The following is a 16,807-nucleotide window of genomic DNA, read 5'->3' as shown; positions in this document are numbered from 1 at the left end:
CTGTCCTTACCGACCGTAGCTCAGACGTAGAACATATGCTTTGCATGCAGAAAGTCCTAGGTTCCATCCCTGGCACCTCCAGTTAAGAGAAATTTCAGGTAGCAAAGGTTGGGGAAACACCCTTCTCTGGCCGACACCCTGGAGATTAGTTGCCAGTCATAGGTTACTTGGGTATTAGCCTGACCTGGTATCAGGTAGCTTGCTATGTTTTTACTTGGGTAAGTCGGGGTAGATCTTTATTCCTCTGATCAGAGGACTGAGATGAAGGTAACCTAAAGCTGGGAGCAGATGTCAGAGGTTGTACATTGCTCCTTCATTTCCCTGTGGCACCTCCTATACTAGGTGGGGACATTCTATAGTTTGTGACTAATGAAATCCAGCTTCCCTTCTCTGTGTGCTCACTACCCAGACTTCGGAATGATTCATTCTTGAAATTGGGGGATCACCCTCACTTAGAATTTGCAAGTCGGGTTGCTGTCTTTTTACTGTCCTTTCTGTGTCGCCTTTAACTGCAGTCAGATGCACAGAAATTAAATGGGTGGATGCAACATAACAGACCCTTACGCTAGGCTCGTCGCATATACTTTTCTCCACTTGAAAACCTGAAGGAGGGGGGCATTAATTAAAACTTTTCTCTTAGCTATGAGGGAAACAGGTTTAATTCAGGATCTGCTCTAAATATATACTGTGGGTATAATCTGGCGTGGGTGTTTAATAAATGCAAGGCAGGTAAATAATGCCAAGCTGACACGTGGTATTTGGTAGCTAACAAAATAATAATAAGTTTATTGTTATTTAAAAGCTTTAAATAAAAAACATAATCTTTCAATTTTGCTTAATCCAAACTCTCTACACACCAACTACTTCATTCTCTTTACACTAATCTTAAGTCTTTAGAATCTAAACTCTTTTTATTCTGCAAATAAACAACTCTTACACTCATACTACTTCCCAAACTCTTAACATTCTCTTTATATACTCTTACCCCTCACACACACCTATTACATTATAAATTACACTCACTCAGTTCTAACATTCTATACTTACTAGACATACTCATCTAGACATATACAATATAATCAATTGTGGGGTAATGCCATAGTGAAGCAAGGGGAAACGGCTTAATTTTTGCATGCCAAGCTACTTCCTAATGGCGCTGGAGCAGGGCTGGTTGAAAAAGAAAACTGGCAGCCCCATTTGCAAAGGGCATTTTTTTTCCAATTTCAAAGCTATATAGAAACAAAACTAGAAAACTCTCTGTGTGGCAACACTGATTGAGTGTGTGTGTGTATGTGTGTGTGCATGGGTGGAGGCTGATTAAGAGTGTGCAAGCTATCAAACTGAGTCAGACAAATCAAAGAAGCAACCCAGCCTATTATTCTGACTTCTGAAAGTATTCACTGGTAGATGCTAGTGAACTAACGTTCCCTTGCTGCTTCTTGAACTCAGAGATTTAAGAGGATAGTCAAAGGGTCTTGCTGTTTTCTTCTTTTATTTTTATATAAATATAAATATACCACTACTGAGGAAGCTTGCTTACGTGCCATCACTTGACAACACACTCTTGGTCATGGGGCGACCAACACAGCCTTCTTGGAAGTTCTCAGGGGTCGATTTGGTGTATATAGGGGAAGAATTGCTGTTTTAGGCAGAGTTGTTTGAAACCGGGGCAGCTTTCCAAAACCCCTCCAGATGTGTTGGATTACAACTCCCAGCTTTCCCCAGCCACTCATGGCAAAACCATGGTATTTAATGACAAAACCAGGCATGACATTATTAATTGCATGAATGCTAAGTATCTCTTCCCACTGGTAGCTGCTATATGCATCAGGACCAAAGCGCAGAGCTCCCCTTCTAATGCAAATAGCTATGGAGAGTAGAGTTGTGATCCAGACCTGGCAGGGGCAGAGGGTTAAAGCAGCCTTCCCCAACCTGATGGCCTTCAGGATGTTTTGGACTTCAGTTCCCAGGATTCCTGACCATTGGCCATGCCAGTTAGAGCTGCAGGGAGTTGAAGTCGAAAACATCTGGACGGCTCATCTCCCACAGCATGGTTCTGAATTGAATTCCCCCCCAGCCCCCTCTTCTATTTAATTTAAAAATAACAACAACATGGAATGCAATTACTAATTGCTTGAATAACGTCAGTTCAAGTTAGCTTTCTTAGGTTCTGTGGAATTGTAGTAATCTGGAATGAAGGAACCTTGGTCAAAAGACGTTCTGGAAAAAAATACCACCCTCTGCTGGTTCCTAAGAGTAATGCCCTCCTTTAAAATCTCCTGCCCCCCCTTCTTTTTCTTCCGTGATTAGCCAACCCGTCTTATGTCCCACCGCCGCAGTGCCAGACTGGGGAGTTTGCTTGCAAGAACAGCCGGTGTATACAGGACCGCTGGAAATGTGATGGTGACAATGACTGCCTGGACAACAGCGATGAGGCACCTGAGCTCTGCCGTAAGTCTTTGCTCGAGGAACACGAGGGACGGGTCTCCTTATTTATTTTATTTATTAATTTATTTTATTTATTATATTTATATACCGCCCCACAGCCAAAGCCTTCCGGGCGGTTTACAACAATTAAAAATAGTAAACATTAAAAGTATACAAAAATTTAAAAACAGTATAAAAACAACAACAGTATCCATTTAAAAACAAGAATTCTGTCAATTCTTGACAGGTTCCACCATCTCGTAGGACATCTGGGTAGATGCTTTGGGGGCACCTGTGCTCAGTATACAGACGGGGTGTGCCCTGGCTCAGGGGCAAACCGCATGCAGTGTTAAATGCGTAACATGTAACTGATCCTAACTTTTTCATAGAATCATAGAATAGTAGAGTTGGAAGGGTCCCATAAGGCCGTCGAGTCCAACCCCCTGCTCAATGCAGGAATCTACCTTAAAGCATCCCTGACAGATGGCTGTCCAGCTACCTCTAGAATGCCTATGGCGTGGGAGAGCCCACAACCTCCCTAGGTAACTGGTCCCATTGTCATACTGCTCTAACAGTCAGGAAGTTTTTCCTGATATCCAGCTGGAATCTGGCTTCCTGTAACTTGAGCGCATTATTCTGTATCCTGCACTCTGGGATGATCGAGAAGAGATCCTGGCCCTCCTCTGAGTGACAACCTTTTAAGTATTTGAAGAGTGCTATCATGTCTCCCCTCAATCTTCTCTTCTCCAGGCTAAACATGCCCAGTTCTTTCAGTCTCTCTTCATAGGGCTTTGTTTCCAGACCCCTGATCATCCTCATTGCCCTCCTCTGAACATGCTCCAGCTTGTCTGCATCCTTCTTGTAGGTGCTTGGGCCCCAGATCTGGATTGGGGCAAGCACACATGAGAGGGAGGGCTGGGGTTAACTAGTTGTCCACCTTCTCACCCAGCTCCTTTCCTTCCAAAATCTCTCTCTCCCCTTGCAATCCACCCCCCTGACAGTATGGGGGACAAAGAGGGAGAGAGACATGGAGTTTTTCTTTCTTTCTTTCGCCCCTATTTGACAGTGTGTGGGGGGCGAGGATTTAGGTGTGAGGAAGAGGCTGGACGGGAAGGTTTAACTCCCCAATGTGCAGTGCTCCACACATTTATACTAAAGTAAAGAAAAAGAAAAGGATCAGCTGCAAGCTGTGCATTTAAGGTAGTGTGTAGTCAATCCCTCAGATCACATAATGTTGATGAATCCAAAATATTTTCAAATGGTATAGGAATCTGGGGGTGAAAGTGAGAATTGGAGCTGAAGTAGTTGCCCGTTTGGCTTTGTGTCTACAGAAACAGACAAACGGATGGGAAATGGGAGCCTGAACAAATCCAGCCCAGAGTTCCATGTTTTCCCTTTCGGACCCGGGCCAGGGCTCTGTGTATTTTACACTTGAGGTTGCATTTGCAGGCACAATATCTGCTGCCTCGAGTGGACGAGAGTGTCCTGAGAATGTCAGCCTTCATGTAAAAAGAAACAATTTGCTAGTCCTCAGGGTCGCAGAGGAAAGGTTGGAAACATTTCCATGCCCTTTCTCTTCCTCTATTGTCTCCTTTCCTAGAAACCCCCCCCTTCCCAATCCGAATTATTCAACCATTTTATAGAGTGAAACAGTGGTTGAAGGATTGTAGCTCCGTGGAGGAGTACACACTTTGCGGCATTTTCCATGAAAAGGATTAAGTAGTTGTGGAAGTCCTCTCTCAGCGTGGAGCGAAGGAGAGGAGGGGCCCTGGCAGCCGGAGGAGGCAATTCTGCCATGCGAGATGGGCAAATAGTCTGACTTGATATAAGGCTCTTTCCTACGAAGCAGAATAAATTAGAAGAAAATCAGCATTTGGTTCCTGTGAAGCAGTAATAAATTAGGTGAAAATCAGGGTTTCCTGAATTTCGTTATTGCTGAATGTTGCTATTTTGTTTTAGAATACTTACTGCCCTGGCTTTCACCACTGACTGAATAACTTCCCATTTCTAGTCTTACACTGCAAATCCCATGTGTGTTTAGACAGAAAATTAAGTCCTAGAACTCCCTCTGGCTGGGGAATGCTGGGAGTTGTAGGACATTTTAAAGAATTTTTTTTAATAAGTATTCAATCATACAAATAATTGAGAAATAATAAATCATTCATGTTCCATTTTACAAAGAAGAAAAAATAAATGTCCGATAGGAAATGCGGTCTACACTGCCTCATAATTTCCCTAATAGGGGAAGTGGATTAGCACTCTTTTGCACTTTGTTCGACCAGTGCATAAGTTAAAAAGTCCATTTTTCAACAAAAGAATCACATGACTGTCTACCCTCCCTTACTCTAGTCAAATTTGTAATTTTTTCCATAGATACTATATCCCAACTGGGAGCTATAGGACATTTTTTTCTGTCTAAATGTGCATAGGATTACACCCTTACTTTGCAACGGGAGGAGGGTCGTTCTGACCTGGTTTCAGGTTACTCTAATACATGTAGGGGAAGGACCTCTGTCTTGTACTGGGAGGTCCTCAGACACCTTCCTGTCTTCCCATTCTCCAGATCAGCACACCTGCCCCTCGGACCGCTTCAAGTGTGAGAACAACCGCTGCATCCCCAACCGCTGGCTCTGTGATGGGGACAATGATTGTGGGAACAATGAAGATGAGTCGAATTCCACCTGCTCAGGTGAGGGGCCCTTGTGATCACTGTCTCTCTGGGCATGTCTAGACCTAGGGAGGGGAGGGGGAGGATCTCGCGATATGGTGATCATGAGATCCTCCCCCTCAGTCCGCACGTGGTGGATGATGTCCCGGGAGAAAGAGGACGTCATGCCCGCCATTTTGATTTTTTAAAAAATATTGATGATGGGTGCACGAGCGCTCTATCGAAAAGGTAAGGTGGGTTTTTTTTAAAAAAAGATTCTGCTCCCCCCTCCCACCCCCGATGGGCATGGAGCTCCTAAAGAGCTCCTTGCCTGGTTTCCAGCACCTTATGTTTACTCGCGAAGAGGCGGGACGAAACTGGGATGGCTGCCCACATGTCCTCGGGATGATCCCGAGACCGCAGGAAAAGTTGGGATTAAAGCCATCGCAGGGAAAGGGAGGGATCATCCCTCTCTGCCCCCAGGATCCCATGTGCGTCATGTGGATGCACAGGGATGATCCTCGGGCGATCCCCAGGATAAACCTTCGTCTAGACATGCCGCGCTCCCCTCCCCTCTGGGTGTGTGTGTGTGTCTATCACATTTTTATCCTGCTGTTTTTCCAAATGGTTCAGGGTGTTCTCCATTTTTATTGTAACAACAACCTTATAAGGTAGTTGGGCGAATGTAGGGCGAATCTGTAGAGTGACCTTCTCCAACCTGGTGCTCTCCAGATGGCTTGGACTTCAACTCCCATCAACCCCAGTCAGGAATGCTGGAAGTTGTAGTCCAAAACATCTAGAGTACACCAAGTTGGGGAAGGTTGCTCAACAATATGATGTCAGGTGTTTTAGTACTTCTACCTTTCTGATCTGTGCTCATATCGTTTCAGAATCTGTTAAGGTTGAATTTTGACCCTAAAATTGCCCCTTTAGCTACCAGCTCAGGCAGTGGTAGGGATGCAGCCCATTTCTACAATCAGTGCCAGTTCTACAGATAGGCAAGTTCAGGTCTTCTCACTTGACACGTTCAGCTGCCGGTTTTCTACATAATGTGCATGGTCACATTACTGGGATAATCCAGGACGGTGTCCAGTTCTGCCACTGACTTTTCCTTCTGTGATTCATTGCTGCTCACCCAGCTCGTACCTGCCCTACCAACCAGTTCTCCTGTACCAGCGGACGTTGCATACCTATCTCCTGGACGTGTGATTTGGACGATGATTGTGGGGACCGCTCTGATGAGTCAGCCTCATGTGGTGAGTGATGGAATGTGGACCAGCATATTAAACTCTCAGCTGCAATGTTGGGTTAACAGATATTCATAAACTCCCAGCTGCCACAGCAGTAGGAGTTGTCACGATATCCGCCGTCATGTGCACTGCGGTAATAGGTGGGCAGCCTGTAGCCATATGGCCTGGGGGAGTTGTAAATCCCACACGCTGGTGGACTGTGGGCTTTTTCACACATTGAGATTGGCTGCCATGTGTACCCTCAGCAGAGAGTTGCATCCAATCCCGATTGGTTCCTACGGTCTTAGAAGAGATTGCTGTATTGCTGAGACCACTGAGTCATCTTAATCTGTGCGATTTAGAGAATGTCACCAGAAACAGATTGTTTTATTCAAAATTGGAAGCTTTTTGTGTAAACTCTTGGAGACATGTGCAAGGACAATAACGCTCATCCTGACGACAATCTCTGCGCCTTGACAAGATACAGAGAAACGCAGTTTGTTTTAAAAGCTGTATACAACTTTGTGGGATTAGTTAATGCTTTCATATTTTAGTTCCCTATCAAATAAAAGAATCTGAAGCTTTATTGCCTGGAATACAGCATCAGCGTAGCCAGTTCTATGTGTAGAGACCCCTGAGTATCCGTTGCTAATTTTGCTGGGCTAAGAAGTGCAGAAACACCACCTATGTACATGCCAGAATACCAAACCTTAAAACACCTACAGCCAACCGGAGGCCTTTGGCTGCCTTCAGTGCATCCCATAGGCCCCACTCCCTGCTGCGTAGTTGATTTGGGGGCCAGCCCCTCCCCCAGGCCCCCATCGCCCGCAACCCCCTGTTGATTAGCTCTCCAGGCAGCTGAGGAGCACCCCAATCAGCTGCTTTCAGTTCTGATCAGTTGGGAAGGATGGAGCAAAGGGATTGCTGATACCCTGTTGCATGCCGCCCTCCCCGCCCCCGCTGTGCAGCTGAGGGGTGCTTCAGTCATCTGCTTCCAGAGCTAATCAGCTGGGCAGTGGGGGAGGCACAGCAGTGGAGGGTGGGTGGGTTTAAACCTCCCCATCCCTGTGTGATGAGATGGGGAGGGAGGAAGAGAGGGCATGTTTGCCTGTGTTTATTTACAAGTGTCTTGTATGGAGAGAGAGGGAGGGAGGGAGGGAGAGATAGCACATTAATGGGGCTGTGTGTGTGTATGAGAGTGAGCAGGTGAAGGCAGGGTGCGTGTGTGTGTGTTGTATGTATAAGAGAGAAATTTTATTTATTTATTTATTTATTTATTTATTTATTTATTTATTTATTTATTGCCTTTTTATACCACCCAATAGCCGAAGCTCCCCGGGCTAATTAAAACCATTCGAAGTATAACACTAACAGTATAAAAGCATGATATAAAATACAATATAAAAGCACAACCAGGATAAAATCAGCAGCAGTGCAGAAATACAAATTTAAAACAGCCAAATTAAAACTGAATTTATAGACTGTTAAAATGCTGAGAGAATAAAAAGGTCTTCACCTGGCGTCTGAAAGAATTTAGTGTAGCTGCCAGGCGAACCTCTTTAGGGAGCTCATTCCACAGCCGGGGTGCCACAGCAGAGAAGGCCCTCCTCCTGGTAGCCACCTGCCTCACTTCCTTTGGCAGGGGTTCATGGAGAAGGAAGAAAGAGAAAACTGGGTGGGGGTGGAGAACCCCGGGCCCTGCCCAGCACTGGCTCCAGCCATGCTCACCGCCCCCCACCCCTGCATGTAGCTCTCAGGGGCAAGAAGGTTTCCTGCTCCCTGCATTGAACCAACCACAGCCATTTGTGCCAAGATAACACGGCTTTCTAGATACGGAAGGTAGACCCTGCTGACACCGGCCTTTTTCTCCCTCTGCAGCCTACCCAACCTGCTTCCCTCTGACCCAGTTCACTTGCCACAATGGCCGCTGCATCAACATCAACTGGAGGTGTGACAATGGTAAGTGCTGCGTTGCTGAGTGATAGCCTGGCTGTGTTGGCGGGAATGGTGAGGTCAGACGCAAGGGATGGCTGGCCGTGATGCCGAATAGGGGGACGCTTTGGGAAAGGGTGGTCTTCTTGGACTGCTTTTTCTATATTAGCCATTTCCGCATGGTCCCGTTCCGTTTTCTTTACCCTGCTGCCTGTTCATCCTATGTCTACATGAGAGTGGGGGATCGCCTTATATTTAGTGGAGACAGAATAACGGGCTCAAGTTAAAGGAAGCCAGATTCCAGCTGGACATCAGGAAAAACTTCCTGACTGTTAGAGCAGTACAACAATGGAATCAGTTACCTAGGGAGGTTGTGGGCTCTCCCACGCTAGAGGCGTTCAAGAGGCAGCTGGACAACCATCTGTCAGGGATGCTTTAGGGTAGATTCCTGCATTGAGCAGGGGGTTGGACTCGATGGCCTTGTAGGCCCCTTCCAACTCTGCTATTCTATGAGTCTATGATTCTATGAGTGGTGTTATGGTATCCTGAATTTTCATGCGCTCTCCCTTGCTCCACCAAGAGACCTCCAATTCAGAGGGATTGGGTAGGCGATACAAGCATTAGACCCCAATCTTGGCATGAAATCTTCTTGGTCTTACCATCCGCACCTTCCTACCAAGGATAGGTTTCGAGATGCCTCTCAAGTCCCAGTGCACAGTGGGAGAAAAAGTTTGGGCCTAGTTCAGTTCTGCTGAGACATTTAATATGAACCAATGAGGGTTCACCAGGTATGGATTTGAATCAGGTTTACTGTAGGGCCTCCTGGGCTCATTAATCACAGCGTGCTTGGACTGCTCTGCACCTTTCAGAGGTTAGAAATTCCCCCTTTTTCTGAAACTGCAAAAGATAGAGAGAGGGCGTTGACATTGGAATAGAAATGGACTTGCAACCCAATATAATTTCTTTGGGGAGATTTAGTGGATGGATGGGTTTTGCTTCAAGCTCAAAATTTAAGGGTCCAGCACCTCTTGATAACTAACTGCATCGATGTTTTGCCTCCTTATTGGGGAGTGCACCTTGGCTTACCTGTCTGAGTCACCCTGCTGGGGTGGGTAATGAGGGGGATTATAGTCCAGCTCATTTGGAGGGTAGCCGGTTGAAAAAGGCTGTGTCAAACCATGAGTTATGAATCTGGCTTGTTAATCAAACTAGAGTCTATTTTAAACCATGATTCTTAGTTTGTACATAACAACAAGTAAGGAATCAGGGAAAGTGAAGCGAATCATGGTTTATTCCTCCTCCTGCCCACATGGGAGGAGGAAAGGGGAAGGGAGAGGCCTAGAATATCCTTAAGGAGGGCTCCAGAGCCTCACCCTTCTCTGAAGATGTCATGATCGCTTTTTCCCTGGTGAAGATGCGTTGGGGTATGGACTCAGTCCACTGCTTCCGATTCCCCCTTAAGTGCTTTGAGATGCCTGTCCTGGTGCCCTCCCCTCCTACTCTGCCTTGAGCATGCCTGTTTGTCTCTGTTTTCGTATTTGATTTCCCCTTTTCATGTTGACCTTGTTTCTTTTTTTGGTTACGGTATTGCTGGTTTGTGCGTTTGTGTGTGTGTGTGTGTTCACTGTGCCCACTCTCCTGTCTTCTCTGGTTGGTTTCTCTGTTTCAGAAAAGGATTGTGGGGATGGCTCTGACGAAAAGAATTGTCCAAAAGCTACCGGTTAGTGCATAGATCAACATGCACCTCAACTCCCCCCCCTCCCACACACACACTTCCTGTTCCCTAAAATACCCGTCACTTTCCTGCATAATTTCCAGTGACTGCAGGAAAATACAAAACAAAATTCCATGTCCCTGATCCTTATTTTTTTCTGGCCTCTGATAACTGTCGTTAGACATACCCGTTTTCAAGCTAAGAAGAGCCATTCTGGGGGCTGCTTTTTCCCTTTGGCTAGTAACGTTCACATCAGCATGAAAGGAACTGGAGTTATTTACTTTTTGTGTTCCATGGTCTCATTGTTGCTGCTTCTGTAGCTCAAGTTGCAAAGGTTTCCTTCAATGAACTGTGGTGATTCCTGCTTCTGTCATGCAGCCTAATCCTACGTGTGCTTACTTGGAAGCAAGTCTCATTTGGTTCAGTGACATAAACATCATGAACAGCCTCTATATATCTTCCTGAGTCAAGGATTGGAAGGATAAAAATGGGGACTAGCTCAGGGTGGGTGGGTTATTTATTTATTTATTTGACGTACCATCTTTCCGAAGCCAACTAAATGGACAAAACATTCAGAAAATAACCATCATCAAATAAAAACATAAAGAACAACCTTAAAAAACATGTGCTGGAGAGGGAGTGCTTCTCTCAATACATTTTACAGCTCAATCCTAACCATGCTTACTAAGAAATAATCCCATTGCTCTCATTTTATTTATTTTTATTATTACATATATATCCTAGCCTTTTTCCTCTTGCAAGGAACCCAGGGTGGCTTACACGGTCCTCCTCCTCTCCATTCTATCCTCACAACAATGATGTGAGGTGAGTTAGGCTGAGAGACAGTGACTGGGCCAAAGTCACTGAGTGGGGACTACACCCTGGATTGCCCGAGTCTCAGTCCTACACTCTAACCACTACACACACACACTGGCTCAGTTCAGACAACACGTTAGCCAACGTAGTGTGAAAACTCCACTCAGAGGTTGAGTTCCTACGGGGTACTCCTCACATAACACGTTCTAACTCCACCATTGCATGACTTTGGGCTACTGTGGAGTTGAGTAAAATCCGTCACGACGTTTGAGTGAGAGTTCTTCTGCCCTCTCTTCTTCCCCGGTCCTGCTGATGGTATCCCATCAGCCATTGCTGCAAAAAAACCAATCCTGCCAGCTCTCATAGAGTGGCACTTGCTCCTTTCACTGCTCTTGCCAGGGAACTCTGTAGCCAGTGAGAAAAGTCCACTCAGTGCAAAGGAAAACTCCACACAACCCGCCACACAACGGTTGTGCAGGAACTCTCCTCTGCACAGTGTGGATATTCAGTGTGGAGCGTTTTCTTTAAAAAGTCCACCGTGAGGTGGAGTTTTCCCACCAGACAACACATTTCTCAACGGTGGTGTAAAAACTCCACCGTGGAGTTCTGAAACTACCGTTGAGGAACGTGTTGTCTGAACTGACCAGTTCCAGACTCTCATAGGAATTACTTCCAAGTATGCACATCTAGGATTGCAGCTTTAAGGGAGCAAAACCACTTCTGCATGTCTTTCATTATTTGTGTGTGAAAGTTAGTAGCAGTATCTGACTGGAATAAACAGGACCCAGGCCAGGCTCTGAGACTGACTCATGAACAGAATTTCAGCATCTCCCAGGTCTGTCTCAGAGCAAGTGGCAAAATTATCCTCTCCTTGTGTCAGTGTAAATGCCAGCGCATCAATCAGGTTAGCCCTGCCAGCAAGCCTAGCTGAGGGACAGGAAGGCTGTTCATCATTTCGTGCGCCACCCTGCGCTCTAGAATTTGGAGAGAAGACTTTGATGAAAGGAGGAGGAGGAGGAGGAGGAAGCGGTGGAGCTGGAGCAGCGATTCAAATCACCAAAGCCAAGTGGAGCTTTAGCAATACGGATGGTTTTGTGGGTCCCTGGTTTTGCTGCAGGGAGAAGAAAATCCGATAATGCAAGGGTACGGAGCAGTCCGCCTGATTCAGCCGGAAACTTTTTCAGGCTAAACTCTTCAAAAGAAATGTTTAGAAACTGGCAAGCCCTTACAGACTTTTAAAAGCGCCACTACATCCTGAATCAAGTGTGGTCAAACCTTGCACATGCACACGCATGCACATGTGTACACACACGCACACACATGTGCACACACAGAAATACACACATGCCCACTGCCCTCAGACCCCACTAGCGTGGCACTTGTTCTCTCACATCACCCACTCTTATTCCCCCCACGGTGCATGAGGTGATCTATGCAGTTTCTGTGTTTTCATTTTTCATTATTATTATTATTATTATTTGCTTTACTAGTGGCAAGAGCTCTTGGGATGATGGGAAGCATGTCTGGCTAAAGCATGCATGGGGCAGGAGGGTGCCATTAATGCAGATTTGCTGGGACGCCGCCGTTCTTCTGCTTAGCCAGTGGGCGCATTGCTGAAAGATCTAAGGCCTTCCAGCTGCTTGCCAGCCAGGGAAACCTGCTCCTAGCTCCCGAGCGGCTTTGATGGGGGTGAGGGAGAAGGTCGCATCTGCTCCCCGCAGACCTTCTAGCGGGCTTTGACCTCCGCCTCTTCCTCTTGCTTCCAGACAATGACTGCGGGGACAACAGCGATGAAGCCGGCTGCAGCCATTCGTGCTCCAGCAACCAGTTCAAGTGCAACAGTGGCCGTTGCATTCCCGTGCATTGGACCTGTGACGGGGATAACGACTGCGGGGACTACAGCGACGAGACCCATGCCAACTGCACCAACCAGGGTGAGAGGAAGATGGGAGCCGGGCTGTTTTCAGACTCAGCCAAGGGGGAAGGCACCCAGTGGAGATTGCATCTGAGCTATTTATTTTATTTATTTATTTATTTATCATACTTATACCCCGCTCCTCAGCCAAAAAAGGCTCTCGGAGCGGCTTACAATTAGCAAAAAAGACAGTCCCTGCCCTCAGGCTTACAGTCTAATAAAGACATGACACACAAGGAAAAGGAGTCAAGGAGGGAGGGAGGAAGGAGAGAGAGAGAGAGAGAGAGAGAGAGAGTCCAAGAGGAGCAGGCCCCGATGTTACTTCTGCCTGCTCCTGTCCTCTCGGTCCTTCTTCTTCCCCACAGGGCCAAGATGGCAGTTTGCCCTGTGGGGGGGGGGAAAGAGTCCAGCAGGAGCAGGCCCCGATGTTACTTCTGCCTGCTCTGTCCCCTCGGTCCTTCTTCTTCCCCACAGGGCCAAGATGGCAGTTTGCCCTGTGGGGGGGGGGGGGAAGAGTCCAGCAGGAGCAGGCCCCGATGTTACTTCTGCCTGCTCCTGTCCCCTCGGTCCTTCTTCTTCCCCACAGGGCCAAGATGGCAGTTTGCTCTGTGGTGGGGGGGGGGGGGAAGAGTCCAGCAGGAGCAGGCCCCGATGTTACTTCTGCCTGCTCCTGTCCCCTCGGTCCTTCTTCTTCCCCACAGGGCCAAGATTGCAGTTTGCCCTGTGGGGGGGGAAGAGTCCAGCAGGAGCAGGCCCCGATGTTACTTCTGCCTGCTCCTGTCCCCTCGGTCCTTCTTCTTCCCCACAGGGCCAAGATGGCAGTTTGCCCTGTGGGGGGGGGGGAAGAGTCCAGCAGGAGCAGGCCCCGATGTTACTTCTGCCTGCTCCTGTCCCCTCGGTCCTTCTTCTTCCCCACAGGGCCAAGATGGCAGTTTGCCCTGTGGGGGGGGGGGGGAAGAGTCCAGCAGGAGCAGGCCCCGATGTTACTTCTGCCTGCTCCTGTCCCCTCGGTCCTTCTTCTTCCCCACAGGGCCAAGATGGCAGTTTGCTCTGTGGTGGGGGGGGGGGGAAGAGTCCAGCAGGAGCAGGCCCCGATGTTACTTCTGCCTGCTCCTGTCCCCTCGGTCCTTCTTCTTCCCCACAGGGCCAAGATTGCAGTTTGCCCTGTGGGGGGGGAAGAGTCCAGCAGGAGCAGGCCCCGATGTTACTTCTGCCTGCTCCTGTCCCCTCGGTCCTTCTTCTTCCCCACAGGGCCAAGATGGCAGTTTGCCCTGTGGGGGGGGGGGAGGGGGAAGAGTCCAGCAGGAGCAGGCCCCAATGTTACTTCTGCCTGCTCCTGTCCTCTCGGTCCTTCTTCTTCCCCACAGGGCCAAGATGGCAGTTTGCTAGGCACAGCAAACCCCCCAAATCAGGGCTCAAACACAGTTGGTCAAACCAACACAACTGTGTAGGTTTTCCTCTTTGTGTGTGTATTTTGGCCCCTCCCCATTCTGCCTTTGGCCCTGCCCATCACTGGAATTCCTCCCCCCTCCCCCAGGCTGAAAGAGGTTCAGCCACCTCTGGGGTAGGACCACAAAAGCATTGCTCCTCTGGGCTGGAGCCTTTCACAGACAAAGCACCTGTGTGCTTTGAAATGTGTCCCATTTACCTAGAGGGGTTAGACACTTGTTTCTCTTTCTCGTTTATAAACGTAGCAAAGCTGAGCTTCTTCTGCACCAGGCACATCACGCTATCGGTTTTGGAGGTCACTTTACAATGGTTGTTGCTCCTGGCTTAGCCAATGAGAGGCAGAAGGTTTCCCCAAATTCCAAAAGGTTGGGCCTCGGACCAGCCCTTCCTCTCTGAGCAAAGACCATTTGCCTTCAGCCTGATAGACGTCCTGCCTTCAAGACTATCCATTCTGTTAATATTTTTATTTTAAAAAAACACAACTTTATTTTATGTCTTTATTTCAATATTTATAAGCTTCCTTTCGGGACCCAGTTCACCCAAGGCAGCAAATAGAATACAAGTGTAAGAATATAATAACATGATAATAAAATTTTAAAATGCAAAAAGAACAACAAAAAATGAAAACCAGAAAAAAATTACAACCGGAGATTAAAATACAATTCAGCCAGTAAAAACCCATTTCAAGAGCTATAGCTACAAAACATCCATAAGCCAGCAGCATGACCATAAAACATATCCATTAAGAGCCATTGAAAGCATTTTTAAATACTGCAACTAAAAAAATCCAGCAGCTCATGCCTTGGCAGGGAGTTGCATAAAGAAGGGGCCACTGCTGAGATGGCCCTGTCCCTACTGCCCGCCAGGCTAACTGATGTTAAGGGTGGGCGAATGGTTGGGGGGCGTGCTGCTGATCTTAAGACATGGGGTGGTTCATAGGGGCACGGGCAGTCCTCTTTCTTGGTGTGTTCTCCTTCCCACTGCCTATAGTTCAGTAAGGCTTGGGTGGCCCAGAAGGGCAAGCGTGCAGCCTCTGACCGCCCAGGCGGGCTTGCTGGAACATCTCCTCCCCGGCACGTCACCCATCTTAACAGCGCCTAGATTAGGCTGACCATATGAAAAGGAGGACAGGGCTCCTGTATCTTTAACAGTTTATTGAAAAGGGAATTTCAGCAGGTGTCATTTGTATATATTGAGAAGCTGGTGAAATTCCCTCTTCATCACCACAGTTAAAGCTGCAGGTGCCCTGCCCTCTTTTAAATCTGGTCACTCTAGTATAGCTCCTGCAGCTTTAACTGCTGTGATGAAGAGGAAATTTCACCAGGTTCTCCATATATACAAATGACACCTGCTAAAATTCCCTTTTCTATGCAACTGTTAAAGATACAGCAGCCCTGTCCTCCTTTTCATATGGTCACCCTACTCAAGGCGGCCTTACAAAGTTTAAAATATACTAGGGTGACCATATGGAAAGGAGGACAGGGCTCCTGTATCTTTAACAGTTGTATTGAAAAGGGGAATTCAGCAGGTGTCCTTTGTATATATGTAGAACCTGGTGAAATTTCCTCTTCATCACAACAGTTAAAGCTGCAGGTGCCCTGCCCTCTTTTAAATCTGGTCACTCTAGTATAGCTCCTGCACATTTAACTGTTGTGATGAAGAGGGCATTTCACCAGGTTCTCCATATATACAAATGACACCTGCTGAAGTTCCCCTTTCTATGCAATTGTTAAAGATACAGGAGCCCTGTCCTCCTTTTCATAGGGTCCCCCTAACCTAGATGATATCCAGACCTCGTCACCGGCTTCAAGCCGGTTAACATGCTTTGCCTCTGCCGTTCCGTCCCCAGCCACGCGCCCCCCCGGAGGCTGCCACACGGACGAGTTCCAGTGTCGGCTGGACGCGCTCTGCATTCCCATGCGCTGGCATTGCGATGGCGACACCGACTGCATGGACTCCAGTGATGAGAAGAACTGTGAGGGTGTCACCCACGTTTGCGATCCAAATGTCAAGTTTGGCTGCAAGGACTCTGGTAATGGCATTGTGTTGAAGGGCTGGGGGTGGAGAGGAAACAGAATTTCCTGGGTCGATAGGCATCCAGGCAGCTCTCATGCAATGATTCAGAAGTAGCATTCTAATACTTTTGGAGAACCAGAGTGGTGGAGTGGTTAGAGTGTTGGACCTGCATGGAAGACACGGGTTCAAATCCCAACCACCACTGATGAGCTCTGAAGCTGCGTATGGTAGCCCTCTGTTAAAGCAAATAAGGCAGAGAGGGAGGGACTGGTTTGCATGAGCATACAAAGCACAGTGCCTAATTTTTATTTTAATTGGCGGTGCCTGTTGGCCACCATTAGCCGAATCACCCACCCGGTCGCAGCTTGTCTTGTCCTCCAAACCCGGGCGGCATGGTTTGTTTGAGGAGGAAACAACCCTCCAGTAACCCTCTGTTGGAGGGTTGCTTCTCTCTCAAACAAGAAATGCTACTCGGCTTCAGATGACACAACAAGTTGCGCCCCGGCAGGTAATCAGGATAACGGCGGCTGGCATGCTCTTCCAATTAAAATAACCCACCGTGGCTTATTATTATTTATTTATTTATATAGCACCATCAATGTACATGGTGCTGTACAGAGTAAAACAGTAAATAGCAAGGCCCTGCCGCATAGGCTTACAAT

At 47.5% G+C, this 16,807-nt stretch overlaps 1 protein-coding gene across 4 annotated transcripts in view; it reads left to right on the top strand.

Moving 5' to 3' along the window:
- LRP1 (LDL receptor related protein 1) overlaps positions 1–16,807 on the top strand; it is a 360,219-nt gene that overhangs the window by 228,380 nt on the left and 115,032 nt on the right. For all 4 annotated transcript variants that reach the window (XM_063119223.1, XM_063119221.1, XM_063119222.1 and 1 more), the window contains 6 exons: positions 2,311–2,451; positions 4,991–5,116; positions 6,214–6,330; positions 8,182–8,262; positions 12,532–12,699; positions 15,979–16,161. In XM_063119223.1, the coding sequence (XP_062975293.1) occupies positions 2,311–2,451; positions 4,991–5,116; positions 6,214–6,330; positions 8,182–8,262; positions 12,532–12,699; positions 15,979–16,161 (816 nt within the window). The remainder of the gene's footprint in view (positions 1–2,310; positions 2,452–4,990; positions 5,117–6,213; positions 6,331–8,181; positions 8,263–12,531; positions 12,700–15,978; positions 16,162–16,807) is intronic.

The sequence above is a fragment of the Elgaria multicarinata genome, chromosome 3 (assembly GCF_023053635.1).
Source record: "Elgaria multicarinata webbii isolate HBS135686 ecotype San Diego chromosome 3, rElgMul1.1.pri, whole genome shotgun sequence".
Classification (NCBI taxonomy): Eukaryota; Metazoa; Chordata; class Lepidosauria; order Squamata; family Anguidae; genus Elgaria; species Elgaria multicarinata.
Note: the sequence above shows the minus strand (reverse complement) of the source record. Positions and strands in the feature narration are given on the sequence as shown.